Source organism: Notolepis coatsorum (assembly GCF_963971535.1).
Source record: "Notolepis coatsorum genome assembly, chromosome: 14".
Classification (NCBI taxonomy): domain Eukaryota; kingdom Metazoa; phylum Chordata; class Actinopteri; order Aulopiformes; family Paralepididae; genus Notolepis; species Notolepis coatsorum.
Genome location: NC_140178.1, coordinates 93509274 through 93533366, shown reverse-complemented (window position 1 = coordinate 93533366; position 24093 = coordinate 93509274). Strand labels below are relative to the sequence as shown.

Sequence of the window (24093 nt, the reverse complement as noted above, 5' to 3'; positions counted from 1 at the left end):
GATTTGCAAATACAGTACTGTTTGTGATACAAAAAGAGTCTAAAAAAGAGAGTATATACATTTGACGTAGAAACTGTACATTGGAGGAGGTTGGGTAGGCGGGGTGGGTGGGGGAAACTGTACAACTGTAGCAAAACTGTACATTGGAATATTGACGAAACCATACTTGGTTCCAAGAGGAGGGTCTCGTGTATTCTTGGGTTAGGTAATTTACTGTACATTGGAGGGGGTTGGGTTAGGACATTTACAGGGGCCAGTTTCGAATTGCAGTCTCTTGTAGGTGTTCTTTGAGAGTGGTTTTGAAAGTGGGTAGTGATTCACATTCCTTTACCGTTTTGGGTAGGGTGTTCCACATTGATGTGGCATAATTGCGAAACGTGTTTAGTCCCTTGTTTGAGCCGAATCTGGGTTTAACATGATTTGTGGAGCTCCGTCTGGTGTTGTGATCGTGGTATTCACTGACCTTTGGGAAGTATTTTGACATACTGTTGGTCGTGTGTAGTGTATCTTGTAGACCAGGCCCATTGCAAGTTGCTGTACTCTGTCGTCTACTCTAAGCCATCCTAGGTTGTCAAAGTGGGCAGGGGTGAGGTGGGTTCTAGGAGTCAGGTCAAGCAGTAGTCTGACCAGTTTCCAATCTGGCTTCAGAACGTCCCACTCCACTGACACATGCCTCCTCTATTTGAACGACCACATCAAACAAGAGGTGGACGCGGGCAAATACTGCGGCATGGTCATGCTGGACCTACAAAAGGCCTTCGACACAGTCAATCACTCCATTCTGATGGACAAGCTAAAAGCAATTGGTTTTGATAGCTTATCAGTGAGCTGGATGCAATCCTACCTGGAGGGGAGAGAACAGATGGTAGAGGTAAACGGTACTCTATCCCCCCCCTCACAGTGAGCTGTGGTGTTCCACAAGGAAGCATACTAGGACCGCTACTGTTCCTAATTTATGCAAATGACATGTCGTCAGCCTGTGACTGCAACTTGTTCCTGTTTGCGGACGACTCAGCCCTACTGGTCTCTGACAAGAACAAGTTGCAGGTTGAAAAAACACTCAGCTCGGAACTAGGCAAAATCTGCATATGGCTCGCTAATAACAAACTATCATTACACATGGGCAAAACAGAGTCCATTCTCTTCGGTTCAAATAACAAACTCAGCAAGACCGACGGCTTCTCAGTTACAGTGGGTGACAATATTGTCACAAGGAAAGACGAAATTACCTACCTGGGTTACATCCTAGAGGCAAATCTTTCCTGTGACAAAATGGCATCCAATGTAATAAAAAAAGTCAACCAACGAACTAGATTCTTGTACCGGATCTCCTCTCTGGTAAACAAGAATACCCTGAAGACTCTGGCAGGAGCACTCATTCAAGGGTACTACGACTATGTGTGCACCTCATGGTACCAAAGAACCTCAAAGGCGCTTAAAACAAAATTACAAACATCACAAAACAAACTGGTCAGACTACTACTTGACCTGAACCCCAGAACCCACCTCACCCCTGCCCACTTTGACAACCTAGGATGGCTTAGAGTAGACGACAGAGTACAGCAACTTGCAATGGGCCTGGTCTACAAGATACACTATACGACTAAGGTAGCCATGTACATGTCAAAATACTTCCCAAAGGTCAGTGAATACCACAACCACTACACCAGAGGAAGCTCAACAAATCATGTTAAACCCAGATTCGGCTCAAACAAGGGACTAAACACGTTTCGCAATTATGCCACATCAATGTGGAACGCCCTACCCAAAGCTGTAAAGGAATGTGAATCCCTACCCACATTCAAAACCGCTCTTAAAGAACACCTACGGGAGACTGCAATTCGAAACTGGCCACCGTAAATGCCCAAAACCCCCACCACCTCCTAATAGACAGTCTCCTCCCCACCGCATGTATATATTCCCTCCCCGCCGTATGTATATTTCTCTCCCACCCACCCACCCCCTCCTAATGTACAGTCCCCTCCCCATCATATGTATATACTCTGTCAGGATCTAGGGGTAACAGTACTGTATATTTGAATACCGTTTATGTCACAAATGTATCAGTACTAAATACCTATATGTCCCTATGCCATAAATGTCATGTATGTTGTGTATGTCATAAATGTCTATATGAATTGAAAATGGGGGACCCTGATGGAAACAAGACAAACGTCTTTCTCAGGTCTGCATCCCCTTAACAATTGTGTGTATTGAGCCGTACTGTATTGTACCCATTCTGCAATCTGTTAAATAAAGTTTTCATTCATTCATTCATTGTTTTGAGATGTTTGTAATTTTGTTTTTAGCGCCTTTGAGGTGCTTTTGTACCATGAGGTGCAAGCATAGTCGTAGTACCCTTGAATGAGTGCTCCTGCCAGAGTCTTCAGGGTATTCTTGTTTACCAGAGAGGAGATCCGGTACAAGAATCGAGTTCGTTGGTTGAGGGCGCAGGGAATAAAATAATTTAATGTTGATTAGAGCCTTGACGTAAGTATCTACAACCAATTACGTCAAGACTCTAATCACCCCCCCCCCCCAAAGTTTATCAATGTTTTATTCAAGTGTTTATTGATGTGTGTCTTTCTTTGCATATAGATTTCAGTTTACCATCAATTCCACTTAAAACAAGGAAACACAATGTCATAGATGTTAATTAATTGGAACGTGCCATGCCCCCTCCAATGTACAGTTTTTTTCCCCTCGAATGTATATATTTTTTTGTGATCTCTTTCTCTTAAACAGTACTGTATATCTTGTATGTCATAAATGTCTGGATGAAACAGTACTGTATATATCTGTATGTCATGTATGTCATAAATGTTATGAATTGAAAATGGGGGACCCTGATGTAAACAAGACGAAAGTCTTTCTCTGGTCTGCACCCCCTTAACAATTGTTTGTATTGAGCCGTACTGTATTGTACCCATTGTGCAATCTGTTAATAAAGTTTTCAATCAATCAATCAAAGTTCAAAATACCGGTGGTATATTGTAGTCCCAGCTTTTTCTCATTAGGTGGCGCAGTTGTCACATATTGTGGATGTTAGGCGGCGTTTCTCTTTAGGCCGGTAACTCGAGGTCGGATGAGTACCCATATAGCCATATTAAGACAATGGGGATGGAAAGCCCATATTAAGACAATGTTGAGACGTTGCATTCTCAGTGAACATTGTGTCCTGTGTTGCAACTCTGTTTGCTAGAGATAATGAGGTCTAAGGTACCACAATATGTGCACAGTGACAGTGCAATTTGTTAATACTTTTTCAAACGCATTTTCTAACTTGTAAAGCCAATTTGATTTAACATATCACAAATGACCCTAGAGCTGAAGACAATGCCAACAACAATGTAACATGTGTTAAAAGTGAAAGTACATGGGTCTGCCTGGGAGCGTTGAGTGGTTCAGGTACACGGTACTGCCAGTAAGGTCGACATGTTTGGATACGAAGTCAAGGAGTACAAGGACACCGTTGGGGTTGCATAATTGCAGTGGATCTTACAAATAAGGATATAGAAGACGTGGTCTAATGAGTGGAGCATGAGAGAATAACGTGACTCTGTTTCTCTGTAAAGACTGGGCAGGGAGAAAAACAGACAGCATTTTGACCTTTCCACGTATACACTACATACAGAACCAAGCATTTCACTGTCTGTATGTACTTTATACGTGACAAATAAAAGCAAACTTGAAACCTTGTGTTGTTTTACAAAAGCATGTTGTAATGACACTGTGTATTCGCTATAGCCTATTATTGAATTGGATAAATGTGTCCCCAAACTGGCACTATTTTCTGCGCCATGGATATGATACAGAAATCAATTTCCTTAGGGGCAACCAACACTATAGATAACCTGTACAATCAGAACAATCTGTCATAGCTGGTTACACGTCGAAGGGTCACATGAATGAACCCCACCCCCCACCCCACAACCTTCAATGTACAGTCCCCCCCCCCCCTATGCCCACCTACCCAACCTCCTCCAATGTACAGTTTCTTCGTCAAATGTATACTCTCATTTCTAGACTCTTTTTGTATCATTACTGTATTTGTAAATCTGGTATGTCATAAATGGCTAGATGTAGCAGTACTTTCATGTATGTCATATATTGTTGGGTACAACTCAATACACACAATTGTTAAGGGGATGCAGACCAGAGAAAGACTTTCGTCTTGTTTACATCAGGGTCAAATATTATAGCCTATTAGTCTTAAATCAAACATAACCAGGCAGCAGATACTGTATCAATAAAATAAGGGGGGGGGGGCAACAACAGGTAGAAGATAAACTCGAATAGCACTCTCCACTCACTGTCCCCTGTGACGCTGCCCATCCCCTGCGCTGCTTATCTCGGTCCGACTGACTGGCAGTAAATCGCTAAGCTTACGACCGACCATCGTGTACTCGATGTCTGGTGCAATAAACGAAGCCGACCAGCATGACATCTTTCTAATCTCTAAGAAGCAATACTGATAGATTCACACCGCACATAAAACAGCAGAGTATTCCTCGGGAACCCAAAGCTCTCCCAAGCCCAACACTGCATTACAGCCTGTTGGACGAGAATAGAAAGGGACACGTGCTGGGTTCCTGCTGGGGTCCTGCTGGGTATCTGTGTCCAACTTCTGAGTGAAGGAAGTAGGGCATGGATAAAATGCTTAGAATTCAGGACTGAGCTAAGCTGCATGTCAAGCAGGCTTTCGACACTGTCAATAATCACACCATTCTGATTGATAAGCTAAACGCAATTGGTTTTGATAGTTCATCACTCAGTGAGCTGAATGTAATCCTACCTGGAGGGGAGAGAACAGATGGTGGAGGTGAACGGTACACTGCCTCCCCCCTCCCAGTGAGCTGTGGTGTTCCACAAGGAAGCATACTAGGACCTTTACTGTTCCTATGAATGCCATGACATCAGCTTGTGACTGCAACTTGTTCCTGTTCGCGGATGACTCTGCCCTGCTGGTCTCTGACAAGGACAAGTTGCAGGTTGAAAAAGCCCTCAGCTCTGAACTCGGTAGAATCTGCACCTGGCTCGCTGATAACAAACTATCATTACATCTGGGAAAAACGGAATCCATTCTCTTTGGATCAAATAGCAAACTCTGCAAGGCCAACGGCTTCTCTGTTACAGTAGGTGACAATATTGTCACAAGGAAAGATGAAATTACCTACCTGGGTTCCATCCTATAGAAGCAAATCTTTCCTGTGATAAAATGGCACCAATGTAATAAAAAAAGTCAACCAACGAACAAGATTTTTGTACAGGATCTCCTCTCTGGTAAATAAGAATACCTTGAAGGGGAGCTCCAGTAGCTCACCGCGTATCTCGGCGCCATTTCGGCGTCGGGGACAACCGTGCGCGTCACGGATCTGGGGTACACGAGTTCGACTCCCGGACTCGCCGTATTTTCTCAGAGTGTCTTCCCCTGATCTATATCCCATTCAACCTGTTTCTGTCGGTCATGCTTGACCAGAAAAAGCGATAAACGCTAAAAAAATGAAGTTTAAAAAAAAAAAAAAAAAATACCTTGAAGACTCTAACAGGAGCACTCATTCAAGGTTTCTATGACTATGCTTGCACCTCATGGTACCAAAGCACCTCAAAGGCCCTAAAAACAAGGCTCCAAACATCACAAAACAAACAGGTCAGGCTACTGCTTGGCCTTACTCCTAAAACCCACCTCACCCCTGCCCATTTAGACAATCTAGGATGGCTTAGAGTAGACGACAGAGTACATCAACTTGCAATGGGCCTGGTCTACAAGATACACTACACCACAAAGATACCCATGTACCTGTCGAAATACTTCCTAAAGGTCAGTGAAGTCCATGACCACAACACCAGAGAGAGTTCCACTAATCACGTTGAACGAATGAATGAATGAATGAATGAATGAATGAAAACTTTATTTAACAGATTGCAGAATGGGTACAATACAGTACGGCTCCGCTCAATACACACAATTGTTAAGGGGATGCAGACCAGAGAAAGACGTTTGTCTTGTTTACATCAGGGTCCCCCATTTTCAATTCATATAGACATTTATGACATACACAACATACATGACATTTATGGCATAGGGACATATAGGTATTTAGTACTGATACCTTTGTGACATAAACGGTATTCAAATATACAGTACTGTTACCCCTAGATCCTGACAGAGTATATACATATGATGGGGAGGGGACTGTACATTAGGAGGGGATGGGTGGGTGGGAGAGAAATATACATACGGTGGGGCAGAGACTGTACATTTGGAGGGGATGGGTGGGTGGGAGAGAAATATACATACGGCGGGGAGGGAATATATACATGCGGTGGGGAGGAGACTGTCTATTAGGAGGTGGTGGGGGGTTTGGGCATTTACGGTGGCCAGTTTCGAATTGCAGCCTCCCGTAGGTGCTCTTTAAGAGCGGTTTTGAATGTGGGTAGGGATTCACATTCCTTTTTACAGCTTTGGGTAGGGCGTTCCACATTGATGTGGCATAATTGCGAAACGTGTTTAGTCCCTTGTTTGAGCCGAATCTGGGTTTAACATGATTTGTTGAGCTTCCTCTGGTGTAGTGGTTGTGGTATTCACTGACCTTTGGGAAGTATTTTGACATGTACATGGCTACCTTAGTCGTATAGTGTATCTTGTAGACCAGGCCCATTGCAAGTTGCTGTACTCTGTCGTCTACTCTAAGCCATCCTAGGTTGTCAAAGTGGGCAGGGGTGAGGTGGGTTCTGGGGGCAAGGTCAAGTAGTAGTAGTCTGACCAGTTTGTTTTGTGATGTTTGTAATCTTGTTTTTAGCGCCTTTGAGGTGATTTGGTACCATGAGGTGCACGCATAGTCGTAGTACCCTTGAATGAGTGTTCCTGCCAGAGTCTTCAGGGTATTCTTGTTTACCAGAGAGGAGATCCGGTACAAGAATCTAGTTTGTTGGTTGACTTTTTTTTATTACATTGGATGCCATTTTGTCACAGGAAAGATTTGCCTCTAGGATGGAACCCAGGTAGGTAATTTCATCTTTCCTTGTGACAATATTGTCACCCACTGTAACTGAGAAGCTGTCGGTCTTGCTGAGTTTGTTATTTGAACCGAAGAGAATGGACTCTGTTTTGCCCATGTGTAATGATAGTTTGTTATCAGCGAGCCATATGCAGATTTTGCCTAGTTCCGAGCTGAGGGTTTTTTCAACCTGCAACTTGTTCTTGTCAGAGACCAGCAGGGCTGAGTCGTCCGCAAACAGGAACAAGTTGCAGTCACAGGCTGACGACATGTCATTTGCATAAATTAGGAACAGTAGCGGTCCTAGTATGCTTCCTTGTGGAACACCACAGCTCACTGTGAGGGGGGGGGGGGGGGGGGTAGAGTACCGTTTACCTCTACCATCTGTTCTCTCCCCTCCAGGTAAGATTGCATCCAGCTCACCGATAAACTATCAAAACCAATTGCTTTTAGCTTGTCAATCAGAATGGAGTGATTGACAGTGTTGAAGGCCTTTTGTAGGTCGAGCATGACCATGCCGCAGTATTTGCCCGCGTCCACCTCTTGTTTGATGTGGTCGTTCAAATAGAGGAGGCATGTGTCAGTGGAGTGGGATGTTCTGAAGCCAGATTGGAATTCGTAGATTAGATTTTTCAACCCAGATTCAGCTCAAACAAGGGACTAAACACGTTTCGCAACTATGCCACAATAATGTGGAACGCCCTACCCACAGCCGTAAAGGAATGTGCTGGTGAGGAAGCTGGTGAGGTGGCTAGCTCCGTGGTGGGAGTCGAGCTGGTCAGACTAGAAGTGATGGCAGAGAGGGGGATGAGAAGGAAGCTGGCTGCTATCCTGGAGAATCCCTCCCACCCCCTCTATGACGACCTAGTCAAGATGAGAAGCACGTTCAGCCACAGACTCATACCCCCCCGACACTCAACTAACCGCCTCGGACAGTCCTTCATACCAGCGGCCATCAGGCTCCACAACAGTGGGCAGGGACTGCTGCCAGACATCCAACTAGAACTAATAGGAACCTAAAAAGGACAATAACACTACCTTATGCATACTGCACCTTATGTGATACTGTATATTTCAGTTAGTTAGATAGTAAATTATATTGACTTATTTGTTTACACTGCTTGTGTTGTTTTTACTACTTGTACCCCATCCCCCATGCTGCTATGATGCCTGAATTTCCCCAAGGGGATCAATAAAGGAATATCTTATCTTATCCCTACCCTCCTTCAAAACCGCTCTCAAAAAGCACCTACGGGTGGCTGCAATTAGAAACTGGCCCTGGTAAATGTCAAAATCCCACTTCGCCACCCCACCCCCCTCGAATGTACATTTTCTTCTCCTTCTGATTTCTATTTTTTATGATGTTCTCTCTTTCTTACATAGTACTGTATATGTATGTCTGTATGTATACAGTACTCTTTCTTACATAGTACTGTATATTTTTATGTCTCTAAATGTCTTGATGAATTGAAAATGGAGGACCATTATGTAAATAAGACAAAAGTATTTACATCCTCTTAGCAGTTGTTGTATTGAGCTGTACTGTATTGTACCCATTCTGCAATCTGTTAATAAAGTTTTCAATCAATCAATCAATTGTGACAGTGACCTGCTCAGCGTGAGAGCCAAGACGAACCAGTACAGTATTGCCTTGTCTCCATTAGCTTTGTTCAGCCTGGCTGGTATAGATGGTATCGTATGGTTGGGTTTTGTGTCTCATTGTATTTCTTGTAAACTATCCGGTTGCCTTTCAAAATCCACACCAGCAACTGTGGCATATAAGCTAAACCATGCTGATCCAACAGTCTCAGGTTTGGTCAGGTTGTGAAAGGTGGCCGTCTCAGCCAGGGTCCAGGCAGTTTTGACCAGGTTCTAAAGAAAATGGAGACGCACTGTGTGCCAGACAGGCCACAGCACAGCTAAACCCTGGCTAGTGGAGATAAGGCAACCCCCAGGGGTCTTTAGGGGGGTTCTATGGGGTCCTCAGAAATGCTGAATACTTTAATTTCACAATTTAATTGACTCAAATGAGCCAAGAGAGTTGATTGATTGAAAACTTTATTAACAGATTGCAGAATGGTATAAGAATGACTATTCTAGGGGGGCTCCAGTAGCTCACCGCCTATCTCGGCGCTATTGCAGCGTCGGGGAAAACCGTGCTGCGTCACGGATCTGGTGGACTCCGAGTTCGATTCCCGGACCCGCCGTCATTTATCAGAATGTCTTCCCCTGATCTATACCCCGTTTCACCCTGTATCTGTCGGTCATGCTTGACCAGAAAAGCGATAAACGCAAAAAAATAAAGTAAAAAAAAAAAAAAAAAAAAAATTACTATTCTAATCATGGGTCTCATTTTCGCCATCATCTCAACTAGATAGAAACTTTGCCATTTCAACATGGTTGATTGGGATTTGTCTCTCAACTACAGAAATGGAATCATGGACTTTAATCATATCTGTACATAGCCATTTTGATATTTATATTTTAGTGTAATATTTGCATACTGCGCATTCCGTTATCTGCACTGCACACTTAGTTAGAATTGTATATATAGTCATCTTGCTGTTATTTTATTCTATATTTATTTTATATTATATTGGATGCTGCTACGGTCGAGGAACCATAACAAAGTAAATTTCACTTTTTTGCTGTAAAAGGTACTGAATGACAATAAAAGTAATCTGAAAACTGTAACAACAAAAGTCTTTGATGAGAAGCACAGATCTAGACCGTAGTCCTCTCGACACTGGAATCAAAGAAATTCAAGCAATATACAAACCAACTCAATAAGCTAAGATCCTTGTATAATAAATAAAAGGAGCATATTAATCATGTTCCATAGGATAATATAAAGCCATGTATTGTTCCTGTGGGGGAAATTGTGCCTTCAACAGCACCACACACACACTGCAAAGAAATGGATCCATCCATAACAATATACTGTACATTTATTCACAAAAAATTAAAATATTTTTAAGGAAACAGAATATAACACGATAAAAATAATATCAAAAGACAATTTATAATTGCATTTGAAGGCAAATCAATGGTATGGGATAACGAACACAGATCATTCTGTTAGAACAATGCTATCAATAAAATAATGTTATCAATAAAATAAAATAAAAATACACTAGTCATATGTTGTTACAATTACGAAGGCAGGTCGATGACCCTCCAAACCAATGTTATAAGAGACACTTAGGGGTTTCCAAATCGTGCAGCAGAACTTGACAGAAGTCTTGAAGTTAAAGTGCATTACATAACTAAGAAGCTTAATCTGGCAAACACTCCATGGCAGTCATGTGAGCTGCTACCGACATGTTCCAAAGACTAAAGGAATTCTCAGCAGGGTGTTAATAAATTATGTGATTGAGAATGGGAGACAGGTTCATAAGGGATCAGAAATACTGTACAACTTGTAGTGCAATACTAATAAAGTAGTCTTTTTCAGTTTACTTGGCACAGACGGGCTAGTCATTTACAATATTGTGCAATGCAAAACTATTGATTTCTGTAACTCGACAACCCAGTAAAAGGCATTTGATATTTTAAAATTAAAATTAAAAGTGACGATGTGTAATTTTTCCATAAATTAATTAAATTCTGGAGCGTCTACGGAACAAATTATGAGGACTGGTGCTTTAACATACTTTCACCACTCTAGCCTCAAATGGTCTGGTGTGACCAGCTTAGTCATCCTTCAGACGATACCAGACATATGCCTAGAACGAAGGAAAACAAATATGCAGCAAGAATGAGCAAAAACACATTGTCGCTTTAAGTCTGCAAGTCTCTTGTAGTGAGCATTATGGGTGGGAATCACCACAGGCCTCGCCATACGAGATTATCACAATACTAGAGTCATGATACTGCAATATATGACCATTTTTTCCAAACGAAAATTATGTCCCCAAACTGAAAACTTTGTTAACATCTGCAATAAAATATATATATATATATATATACACACACACATCACTTTTATCTAATAAAATAAAAGTCTGTTCACCTCATTCCAATCATTTCTATTGCAGTAAAATAGCGATACATCACTGCTTCGTCACTGTATCAATAGAATATCGGCACGCAAAATATTGCGATATATTGCTGTACGGATCCCCCCCCCCCCCTCTGCGTCTTTTTCTGTTTCCATATCAAGCTGCCAAATACACCTCATGTTAGGATAAAAATAAGTCAGTGTTGAAGTCCGTTGGCAATCATTCACTTCAGCCTTCAGTCTTAAAAACACAAACACGACTGAAACACCTTCTTCTTCTTCTTCTCATCTTTCTGTCCCTTCCAAACCGTCCTGGTCCATTTTCATTCAGTGACTCGACTTCTCTCTCTTTTTCATGTTGCCTCCATCCTCATCATCATCATCCCCTCCTCCTCTTCAGGACCCGACTCCAATACGAGACATCATCTGTTCGTAAACCGTCCAGGCCATGGCGGCCATCATGGTCCTCCTCAGCGACCGCGGAACAGCACCGCGGAAGAACCCTTGGAACCCGTGTTCCTGTGAGAGAGGGATGGGGGGGGGGGGGGGGTAGAGAGAGAAACACAGAAATGGGAGTAATTAGAGCTTATGATCATTGCAAACTGTGCAGACTGTACTTTTTCATGTTAAGTCTTTATTTCTATCCAGCATTCTATCCACTAATCTTGGCCGGACCCGGAGGCCCAATACGAGCCAACGTCTGAGTGACTGGCTGACCGACTCATTGTTGAAACACAACCTCATTGTCTCTCACTGGCATGTATCTGGCTCCGGCTTAATGAGGCTCAACTAGCCTCATTTTTCTTTATCGTTTTCCCCCTTGCAGAATTAACCCTTTCACTACAGAAGGTTAACCTTTCACTTCTACACTACAGAAGGTTAACCGTCTGTAGTGTGGTAGTGAAAGGGTTAACCCTTTGTCGTGTGGCAGTGAAAGGGTTAACCTTCTGTATTGTCGCAGTGAAAGGGTTAACCATTTGGTAGTGTGGTAGTGAAAGGGTTAAAGAGGTCAGACAGTATACGGAGTAGCAGCACCTGGCCTGCCATGTCTAAATCACACGGTGGCGTTATGGATGGAAAACAGAGCCCAGCTCTCAGAGGGTTTAGTGGAGTAAGTGTCAAATGAAAGTGCACAGAGGACAGTTCAACCAAACCCAGGAACGACTCCCACCATGGCCTGAGAAGATCCTTATAGAAAACATACAGCATCTATACCAGTTCATAGTAAAAACACCTTTCTTCCCTACGCAATAAACCTGCTTCATTTGCACATGATGTAACTTGGTGACGTAGAGTATATTGTATGACTTTGGTATATTATGGGATATCATATTGTTTTTATCACAACTCCTGACTGCAAGCCAAGTCTCCCATCTAGTATAATAAAGTACTGAACTGATCGGGCTAGACCAGTGGTTCTGGTGGCCCCTAAAAACAGAGGAAGGCCTTTTCATGACGCCTAAAAACAGAGGAAGGCCTTTTCATGACGCCTAAAAACAGAGGAAGGCCTTTTCATGACGCCTCGACTCACAACGCGGTCAAGCAGAGACAGAATGGTTACTTTTTAATACAAAATAATGATTATTGGTTAACCCTTTCAGGCCATTCCACTTGATTCATAATTAGACTTCAAATATTCCTTATTTCACAAGAAAAAATGATCTGTACCAAAGATTCTAAACATGATGATGTATTATAATCGTACAACAAAAAAGAATACTGAGCCAGTTACCATGTAGATGTATCGAACGGCGTCGGCCGTCCTCTTGTACAGCTGTGGGCTGACTTGGACGTGTGTTTTCACCACATCGGCAGGCTGCGTGATGAGGGAGGCCAACACACCAGCCAGGATCCCAGAGCTGAAGGTAGCCAGCGGGGCGTAAGCAGACGTGCTGATCTCTGGAAGAAAGATCTAGATTTAGCTTCAAACAAGAATTCCCTTTACTTGCTCAGCTTAGCGTTTGTTAAACTTTTGTGTTATTTGTATCTCTGTATTATAGATCCTTCAAAGTTATCTACTGTGTGGTTGAGTTCATCTCCTACACAGACCCTCCAGAAGGTTTGGCGAGTTTTCTCTTATAGAGGCGACTAGAAGGGGTTCAGAATTTAAATAAATAAATAAATAAAATAAATAAAATAAATAAATTAAATAAATTAAATAAATAAATAAATAAATAAATAAATAAATAAATAAATAAATAAATAAATAAATAAATAAATAAATAAATAAATAAATAAATAAATAAATAAATAAATAAATACATACAAATGTTGGGGGCAGAGCAATATGCCCAGCTTTTTGAAGTGACCAATGGCACAAGTGAAATGTGTGACCAGCGCTTCCATTGATCCAACAGGGAACATAAATAAGGGATATTCATGGGTGGGACTTCATTAGAGGAACATAAGATGCCAATTCCTCTTTGTGCGTTCAGTAGAAAGCTATCCGGCTGCAAGCTAGCCTAGCACAAATTAATGGAAGTGGATACCAGCTAGCCTAGCTGTTGGCCAAAAACAACTCTCCTGGAGGTTTAAGCTCGGCTGGTGGTCCGTATCCGCCTCATTTAATTTGTGCAAAGCTAGACTAGCTTGCAGCCGGATAGCTTTTTACTGAACGCACAGAGAGGAAATTGGTATCCATCGTCTTGTCTGACTCTGGAGAAGATGGTAAGCACATTCTGTGTGATCTATGTGTTTGGGTAATAACAACCTATACTCCTGCTCAGCACTTACCCTTTGGCATCAAGGCCTTGGTCTGGGTGTAGAACATGACATAGATGCCAGAGAAAGGAGCGTCTCTGAGGAGCGTGGCCGTCAGGCCGGAGAACAGAGCCCTGGGCCCCTCAGTCTGCCACACGTTGCGGAGAGCTCCCACCACGCTCACGTAGTTATACCTGCCACTCTGAAACAGACCAACACAACCCCTGCTGTTATTCTTCTACTAACCCCTGCTGTTATTCTTCTAATAACCCCTGCTGTTATTCTTCTACCAACACAACCCCTGCTGTTATTCTTCTACCAACACAACCCCTGCTGTTATTCTTCTACTAACCCCTGCTGTTATTCTTCTACTAACCCCTGCTGTTATTCCTCTACCAACACAACCCCTGCTGTTATTCTTCTACCAACACAACCCCTGCTGTTATTCCTCTACCAACACAACCACTGCTGTTATTCTTGTACCAACACAACCCCTGCTGTTATTCTTCTACCAACACAACCCCTGCTGTTATTCTTCTACCAACACAACCACTGCTGTTATTCTTCTACCAACACAACCCCTGCTGTTATTCTTCTACCAACACAACTCCTGCTGTTATTCTTCTACCAACACAACCACTGCTGTTATTCTTCTACCAACACAACCCCTGCTGTTATTCCTCTACCAACACAACCACTGCTGTTATTCTTCTACTAACCCCTGCTGTTATTCTTCTACTAACCCCTGCTGTTATTCTTCTACCAACACAACCCCTGCTGTTATTCCTCTACCAACACAACCCCTGCTGTTATTCTTCTACCAACACAACCCCTGCTGTTATTCTTCTACCAACACAACACCTGCTGTTATTCCTCTACCAACACAACCACTGCTGTTATTCTTGTACCAACACAACCCCTGCTGTTATTCTTCTACCAACACAACCCCTGCTGTTATTCTTCTACCAACACAACCACTGCTGTTATTCTTCTACCAACACAACCCCTGCTGTTATTCTTCTACCAACACAACCACTGCTGTTATTCTTCTACCAACACAACCACTGCTGTTATTCTTCTACCAACACAACCCCTGCTGTTATTCCTCTACCAACACAACCACTGCTGTTATTCTTCTACCAACACAACCCCTGCTGTTATTCCTCTACCAACACAACCACTGCTGTTATTCTTCTACCAACACAACCACTGCTGTTATTCTTCTACCAACACAACCACTGCTGTTATTCTTCTACCAACACAACCCCTGCTGTTATTCTTGTACCAACACAACCACTGCTGTTATTCTTGTACCAACACAACCCCTGCTGTTATTCTTGTACCAACACAACCACTGCTGTTATTCTTCTACCAACACAACCACTGCTGTTATTCTTGTACCAACACAACCACTGCTGTTATTCTTGTACCAACACAACCACTGCTGTTATTCTTCTACCAACACAACCACTGCTGTTATTCTTGTACCAACACAACCCCTGCTGTTATTCTTCTACCAACACAACCCCTGCTGTTATTCTTCTACCAACACAACCCCTGCTGTTATTCTTCTACCAACACAACCCCTGCTGTTATTCTTCTACCAACACAACCACTGCTGTTATTCTTGTACCAACACAACCCCTGCTGTTATTCTTCTACCAACACAACCCCTGCTGTTATTCTTCTACCAACACAACCCCTGCTGTTATTCTTCTACCAACACAACCCCTGCTGTTATTCTTCTACCAACACAACCCCTGCTGTTATTCTTCTACCAACACAACCCCTGCTGTTATTCCTCTAGCAACACAACCACTGCTGTTATTCTTGATCTGAACTTACTATTTGACTTGATTGTTACTGTATTTTATTTTAAACACTTTATTAGGATTGTTTTGAGAAGTGCTACCAAGTATAACGTGTATTATTATCATCATTATTCTACACTTGTGTTTTGACACATCACATATTAATCTTGTTTTACAACAATCCTCACGTCTCTCGTGTTCCATTTTAGAAAATTGCAAGCAGAAATGTCATGTTTTTAACCTATTAACTGGCAACGGCCCCCGATTTGCCCACCTGCACGACGCGCCACTATGCCGACCTCTAGCGGCTCGGGTGTGCATAATTTTTTATACAATATATATATTGAATTAAATCCCTATTTGTTGCCTGTCGATTGCCGTTTCAGGCGACAAATCTGTTCAGCGGTTCTCGAGTTACATGCCGATATGTGAGGCATGCTCCAAAGTCTTTAGCAGACTTTCTTTTTTCAAATACCACTCTGACGTTCTAGCTCCATCAATCATTTGGCGATCTCGAAAATTATTGGACAGGGTTGTAACCAATAAGTGTGGCTTTCCAATGATCCCCCACATGGGGATACGCGAATCAGGGATCTAGGTGAAAAGTCACGAGCGAAAACAGGAAGTAAAAATGCGCAGAATGCATTGGAGTCTATGAGAAAATGGATACCTGAAGACCTTTTTTCTTTTACCAAAATCACTCTATATCACTCATTTATGAACAGGTTTTTATGAAATTTACTACACAAGACTTCAGGCGATGGACCCAGGGTGTTTTTTCAAGTTCGGACCTGTTACTCTATTTCATTAGCACTAAAAGTGAATTTTCTTTATTGTATCAGAAACTTGTCAGAAGAATGTTATCTTTCAAAAGAGACTGCTATAAGTATAAAGTATAGTATTTTGGTTTGCAAAAAAGGTATGCAGTTCTCAAGTTCAAGTAAAAAAATTGCCACTTTTGGGGGCGCCAGTTAAGAGGTTAAACTCCACCGTTATTCTCTCCCACACCCGTCGTCTCCTCCTCTGCTCACCTCAAAGCGGGTCTTGATGACAGTGAAGGGCAGCATGACGACCCCTGCCACGGTCCTGGCCCCGGCCCCCAGCAGGACCGCCTCCAGCGCCCGGGGGCTCCGCTCCTGGAAGAAGTGCTGCTTCAGGGAATAGTAGGTGCTGAAGTAGATCCCCACACCTGGGATGGTCCGAACAAATGACTGGAGAGAGAGAGAGAGAGAGAGAGAGAGAGAGAGAGAGAGAGAGAGAGAGACGGAGGAGAGAGTGTCAGATTCAGATTCCTTTATTGTCACTTATTTCAGTACTTTACAGCAAGAAGAGTGAACATCTATTTATTGTGGTCCCTCGACCATAGCAGCTTCCAATAATAAAAATTAAAAATACAATACATTTAGCATAGAATAAAATAAGATGACTAAAATAAAGATTACTATATACAGTTCTAAAAAAAGTGTGCATTGCAGATCAGGATGTAGATATACTATATACAATTTAAATAACAAAATGGCTGTGTACAGTTCCAAAAAAAGTAAGTTGTGTGATGTGCAATGAGCAATGTGCAAATTTTAGCAGTGTGTAAAATGCAATGTGCAATACAGTTTTTTTTATCGGCAGCAACAGTGTTTCTCAAGTGTAGTCCAAGGCGTCAGGTGTGTTGTGTGCGTCAGGCTTTCCTGTGACCTCAAAAGATCAGTTTTCTTTCACACGGATTGGTCTCCTGAGATTAGGCTTCAGTAAATCCATAACGTTTTATAGAAAGAACAAGCTTGAAGCAAAAACTGTATGTTCACATAGAACGCTGGCTCAATGGAAGAAAACGAATGAAAGATATCCCACACCGTTTCTCACCGGTGAAATGCCCTTCCACAGGCCCAGTAGCTTCTCTGTGCGCACCACGCTCAGGAACACCGCTACCATCCCCACTCTGGCTGATCTGAAACACACACAACACACTGGACTTTCAGTACATTCTTCACCTCAAAGTCTAATAAAGGAGTACCGGTATGTTGGCTGTGCCGTTTACTCTACGAGGCCACGCTGCCAATGCATGTGTTGGCAGAATTGGACGTCACAGGGTCAAAGGTCATGGTGTGTAGGGCTGTCCCCTCATAGTCGAATCAATCAGTTGGTTTGGTCTTTACTAAGACTTTACCAACACTTCATTTAGTCAAGTTATTTTTTTCCCCCATGCTGTTATTTTCTGAAAAACGTATAATTAAGTACATATATAATATTACATCTACATTATTGCAAGTGGAAAACGAATTTTACAGATTTGTCAATGAAATCAACGAATCGACTAGTCAACTAATATTATGACTATTAGTCGATGACGGCACTAGATAGATAGTGACCGATTTGGCTAGCTATGCTGTCTGATAGTGTGTGTGTGTGTGTGTGGGGGGGGGGGGGGGGGGGGGGTAGACTATAAACACTCACCCAGGCTGCATGCTGCTCTGTAGCGTCTGGAGGCGGGTCTTAACCAGGTCTAGAGGCTGGAAGAGCAACGTGGAGCAGGTTCCACTGAGAGAACCACACATAAAGGCTTTGAGGGCTGGGTGAGCCTGAGAGGAGGGAGAGAGGGGAGCAGGTAGGGAGATATAGAGGAGCAGGTGAGGAGATATAGAGGGGAGAAAGAGGAGCAGGTAGGGAGATATAGAGGGGAGAAAGAGGAGCAGGTAGGGAGATATAGAGGTGAGAAAGAGGAGCAGGTAGGGAGATATAGAGGTGAGAAAGAGGAGCAGGTATGGAGATATAGAGGAGAGAAAGAGGAGCAGGTGAGGAGATATAGAGGGGAGAAAGAGGAGCAGGTAGGGAGATATAGAGGGGAGAAAGAGGAGCAGGTAGGGAGATATAGAGGGGAGAAAGAGGAGCAGGTAGGGAGATATAGAGGTGAGAAAGAGGAGCAGGTAGGGAGATATAGAGGGGAGAAAGAGGAGCAGGTAGGGAGATATAGAGGGGAGAAAGAGGAGCAGGTAGGGAGATATAGAGGAGAGAAAGAGGAGCAGGTGAGGAGATATAGAGGAGAGAAAGAGGAGCAGGTAGGGAGATATAGAGGTGAGAAAGAGGAGCAGGTAGGGAGATATAGAGGGGAGAAAGAGGAGCAGGTAGGGAGATATAGAGGGGAGAAAGAGGAGCAGGTGAGGAGATATAGAGGAGAGAAAGAGGAGCAGGTAGGGAGATATAGAGGGGAGAAAGAGGAGCAGGTAGGGAGATATAGAGGAGAGAAAGAGGAGCAGGTAGGGAGATATAGAGGGGAGAAAGAGGAGCAGGTAGGGAGATATAGAGGGGAGAAAGAGGAGCAGGTAGGGAGATATAGAGGGGAGAAAGAGGAGCAGGTAGGGAGATATAGAGGGGAGAAAGAGGAGCAGGTGAGGAGATATAGAGGAGAGAAAGAGGATGGAGAGGGGAAGAAGGAGATGATTCATTAATATTATGCATACATGCCTGAATTTCCCCAAGGGGATCAATAAAACAATATCTTATCTTACATACAGGAATGTGACGTGACAACAATAAGCTAGTGACATCATAACACGGCATATTGTCATCATCAGATCCACACTGCTGTAGCAGGATGCATGAAGAGCACCATTAGAGGAAGGACCGTGACGATGAAGAGATCAAAAGGATAATACCATGACTATGAAGGCTAAAACAAAGCTGAAATTATGTTTGTTTAAAGATAGGATTTCATCAGAGTTTAAACACACTCTCCCTCTCTTAGGGCTGTACCGAATAGTTCGAAGCTTGGTTCATAATGTTGACATTCGAATTCTAAATCAGCAATAAAAAAAAAAAATCTCTTTTTTTTGTCTATTCATTCCGTTTAAACCAATGGGGTTTTTCTTCACAGTTGCAGATAAAGATTAGGCTAGACTACTATTATAGTATATGACTCGTCATACAAATTTAAATAAAACATTTATCATAAATGATGTAGCCTATCTGCATCCGCTTGGCACTCGGCGCTCCATCTAATCAAGACATCACCATCACTTTCGTACCAACCGACTTTTATTTTACTGCCCTTATTGGATTATTTATGTTGACGAAACTGATGAGTTATATTCATTAAAGAAAGTTGATTTAATAAAAAAAAATGAATTTAATCCGATGTATCACTTTATTCAAATTGAGGATTTAGTTTGATATATATATATAAAAAAAAATGCTTTGATTACGTCATAAAATATGACGACAGACATTCGAAGCTTCATTCGAATACATCAATAGAAGCTTTGAATGTAAAGAAATTACATTCGGTACAGCCCTACCGTCTCTCTCCATGTCCGGCTACAGAGAGCAACAATCAGTGTTTAAGCATTAGCATAAATGACATGGAATCCCCCAACACACACGACAGACTCAAAACACCAGTTTATTTCTGTTCATTTCTGATTTCTATTCCGATTACCACGTCACATAGTACAGTAGGCTATATGTTTGTAATGTATATATGTATGCATGTCAGTATGTGTAACTGAGGGGTACAATTCCCTGACTGTATTGATAAGTATGGTATCATTAAACCACTACCGCTTTATGTACTTTAATTACTGGCCATACAGTACATGATATCTAAATATAATGAACACTTCCCACAATGAACCGGTTCTACACAAAGTTGTCTTTAAGTATTTATTGCAGCAAAAGGTACATAATACTTCTCTATTATACTTTGAATGCACTTGTAAGGCAAAGGAATGTGCGTAGGCAAATCAACAATGAATGTCCATTCTCTGGTTACGCAGGAGGTAATTATACAACCTGAATCTTAGGGAATTATATCTATGGTACACTAGTAATATATAGCGGGAGATACTGGAAGGGTCCCCCTGGTTGTAAGCCAGCAGGGGTAGAGGATCTGTCGGTAGTAGAGAGTCTGGTCAACGATGACTAAGGAGACTCCAAGTACAGGAGACGGTGCAATAGCCTCTTGATCCACAGACGAATACAGCTGTTCTCCGTAGACTGTAGCTCCACAGTGAAGAAAGCTAGCCGGCCTCAGGCTCTCTGAGGCGCCGACTCGACTTGGCTCCTCGCGGGGTAAATCCAACACGTGTAAGCGTCGGCGATTCTCCGCTCCATAAATCACAGGACCAAAGCAAATATAATCCAGCCGCAAAGGGCTATGTAGTCGTCGGGTAGATTAATCCAGTGTACATGTCCACACGGTTCTCGTCTAGGTCTCCTCGGGTGAAAGCGCCATGAAAGCAGCCCAGCCTGGATAAGAACTCTAGCTAATACGAGGAAGCGTTGGTGATGCTGGTCACTGTAGAACTTTAGCCGCACGATACACTATACACAAATAGACTATTACTGACTTAATAGAAATATGTCGCACTCGACGGTATAGCGCCAAACTCTGACAATTCAGTTATTAATTCGCATGCGGTCTCAATGCCCTATTCTGGGGCCAAACAGGCCATACTTCACCGCACGTTGTATCGTGGGTGAGGCTTCAACTTATTGGGTAACTCTTGACTTCTGACTAAGTGCTTCTGTATTCACCTGCGCCATATTTATATGCACGGTGAACAAACTAGTGCCAGCCTCATTTCTGTCTCGTAGCCCTGGGCAAGGCCGGGCATGTTCAGACATGTCTTGACGGTGACTTTGAACCTGACTCCGGAGGCACGGCTCTGGCGCCTGTGGACCGCTGTCCAATAGGAGAATGAAATATTATGGTCTGGGCTAAAGGGATATTCCGTGTATATGTACAAGGAATATACAAGGGATATCAAACGATATACAAATACTATGCAATATATATCAATAAATAAATATATATATTCGGTTTAATCTGATCCTTTGTAACAGTATGTCATTTCCGTAGTTTTTTCCTGCATTTCACCCTCTTGAACTGTTATAAGTGGCTCAGTATGTTCCAAAGCACAATGATTCAGTATGTTCCAAAGCACAATGACTAACTGTTAATTGACTACGTCTAACACAACAGATTACACAGATTAGCTGACTAGCCTAGAGAGGCCCGCTCTCACTGCAGCGTTCATAGCAGTTAGTGCAATATGATGATGTAACAACACAGCTTTTATAAACTAATCTTAGTGAGCTGTTCCCTATCACACAATCACCTATTAAAACCCCCCTGCCTTTTTCTGTTGACCAATGGTCAGCTGGCACAGGGGAGGCCGGGCACACACTCCCTACGAAGAGACATCTCCAGCGCCTGTAAACACCTCTGGCCAAGAGCGCCACAAACACGTTGTTCGATTCCCGCTCCTCCCAGGCAGCGTGCTGGGGTGTCCTTGAGCAAGACACTTTACCCTAACTGCTCCCGATGAGCAGGTTGGCACCTCTGCCCGTCGGTGTGTGAATGTGTGAGTGAGTGGTGGGTGAATGTGAGGAACAAATTGTAAAGCGCTTTGGATAAAAGGGCTATATAAATGCACCATTTACCATTTTATTTACCAACTACTCAACTAAATTATAATAATATAATAAAACATTTTATTTGTATAGTCAGTGCCTCATCCTAAACATCATATCTACTGTATAATAAGACCCAGAGGGCTGTACACACAGTAGAGGGTACGGTGGTCGCGCCGTGTGGAAACATGGCACTATCACCAAGTTCAGACCCGAGCAGATAAAGTGATGTAGGACAGGATACCCTGACCTCAGTGACACTGGTCCTCATTCTCCAACGGACTTACAAGAAAGTTATGAGCAAAAAAAAGGCACCATCCCCAGATGCTTTTCCATAGCGCAACAGAAAGACAAACTTACCGACAGCCAAACTGTACCGGCCTGACATTAATAATACGTTTTCCAAAAGGAGTCTCTTTTGATAACCCTGAACCAAAGAGCACCTTCATCAGTCATTTATTCTTCACAGATTTAACCCTTGTGCAGCTCTGACAGATGTAACCCTTGTGCAGCTCTGACAGATGTAACCCTTGTGCAGCTCTGACAGATGTAACCCTTGTGCAGCTCTGACAGATTTAACCCTTGTGCAGCTCTGACAGATTTAACCCTTGTGCAGCTCTGACAGATGTAACCCTTGTGCAGCTCTGACAGATGTAACCCTTGTGCAGCTCTGACAGATTTAACCCTTGTGCAGCTCTGACAGATTTAACCCTTCTCTCAACTCACCAGTGACAGTTCCATGGTTCAGTATAGGATGCGAAGAAAGAAGCCGCTGGACTGCCGTCTCTCTTCAGTCTCTCTCTTCAGTCCTCCCCCTGGCGCCCGCCTCTCAGCACAACACTCCTGGCCAGCAGAGGAGAAGCGGAGAGTTAATGATGAATTGATGTCTCGTCAGGAGGTCAAGCCTTTACATAACGCAGACGATACCGGGCAAATTATGTCGGCACAGACATCGGAGGCTACCGTGTTGCAATGGACTGTCCCTTCCAGATGATAATAGGCTTGGGCTTGGAGAGCTGGCTGTCTGTGTGCCGTCTCTCTCTGGTCTCACTCAGACTGATACTGAAGACACTCACACAGGGACAGACTCAGGGTATATCAGGGATCACCTGACTAACAGTGTCTCCAATGTGGGAGCTGCCAACACAGCCCACAGCTTCTCATCAACTAATAACACAACACCATCCCACAGATTAGGGGGAACAAGAGTTTCCCACTTCTTAATCCTGTTGCATCTCTGCTCTTAGTCGGAGTGTAATTTGCCCGGTATGTTGGCCGTGTGTGTGTGTGTGTGTGTGTGTGTGTGTGTGTGTGTGTTAAAAATTAAGAATGCAGTGCTTGTCATGTGAACTGACTGGCTGGCTGGTTTGGACTGCTCCTGCCTATAGATTGGATTGAATATAATTCACTAGAGATTATCACCAAATGGGAATGCACGGTGAAAGATATAGCCTGCTATACCTGCTGTAGTTCGGATATATTTCAAGCAAACAAAAAAATATGTCAAACAAATACAATGGTGAAAAAAATCATTACAGTTTTTGGGGAAACATCACCAGGACACCTAGAAACATGAAATATTAGCAGCGACTCATCGAGTATTTGCTATCATCAACGTGGCAATACGCGTACGGGACGGTAATATTGTTGTGCAGCAGACTTACCTGTTGTCTCTTCAGATTCTGCAGTGTCTGCAAGGGGACCTGGGGTTTATTATAGGGGAACGCGATATAACGGTTCAAAACACGTGAGCCTGGCCGCCGGTAAACGGATACTTTAAACTAAAGCAAAGCGGGGTCCTCGTAGTGTCGATGTCTCACAATAGAAGACCTAACGTTATATGTCTCTGAAACAATATACAACACTATCGTAGAGATTGAACCGCCCCTCGTGCTTTTCATTGAAAAGTAAAAACCGGACGGTTCCTGTTTCTCGGTGATATTAATGCGCACTGTGTGGAGGCCCCGCCCACGCAGACAGAGTGCTGGCTTCTCATTGGATATCGCAACTGAACCAGTAACTGGAGTAGGGTATATCTGCAGAGCCGCAGGCCCAACGTCTGGGCGGGGCTTCGTGGCTTGGACTAGGTTTGAGCCAGGTTATACGGCTGTGGTTTGAGCCACAAAGCCCCGCCACAACCTAGTCCAAGCTACGAAGCCCCGCCCAGACGTTGGGC

The 24093-nt window shown here is 43.1% G+C and overlaps 1 protein-coding gene across 1 annotated transcript; it reads right to left on the bottom strand.

The window, feature by feature from the left end:
• Positions 1–9931: 9931 nt before the first annotated feature.
• Positions 9932–23708, bottom strand: LOC311240815 (mitochondrial glycine transporter B-like). Its single transcript, XM_084329405.1, has 8 exons — positions 23582–23708; positions 22644–22760; positions 17964–18088; positions 17373–17457; positions 16544–16723; positions 13735–13903; positions 12734–12900; positions 9932–11520 (listed from the first exon to the last, which is right to left on the bottom strand). Exons 2-8 carry the CDS (start codon positions 22656–22658, stop codon positions 11398–11400), a joined length of 864 nt encoding a protein of 287 aa, XP_084185531.1. The 5' UTR covers positions 22659–22760; positions 23582–23708; the 3' UTR covers positions 9932–11397.
• Between the last annotated feature and the right edge of the window lie 385 nt (positions 23709–24093).

Coding starts and splice junctions, on each gene's coding strand:
- LOC311240815 (XM_084329405.1), bottom strand. Junction 12,901..13,734: donor CAAGGCCTTGATGCCAAAGG/GTAAGTGCTGAG, acceptor TCTTTCTTCCAG/AGATCAGCACGTCTGCTTAC. Junction 11,521..12,733: donor CCGTTCGATACATCTACATG/GTAACTGGCTCA, acceptor CCTCTCTCACAG/GAACACGGGTTCCAAGGGTT.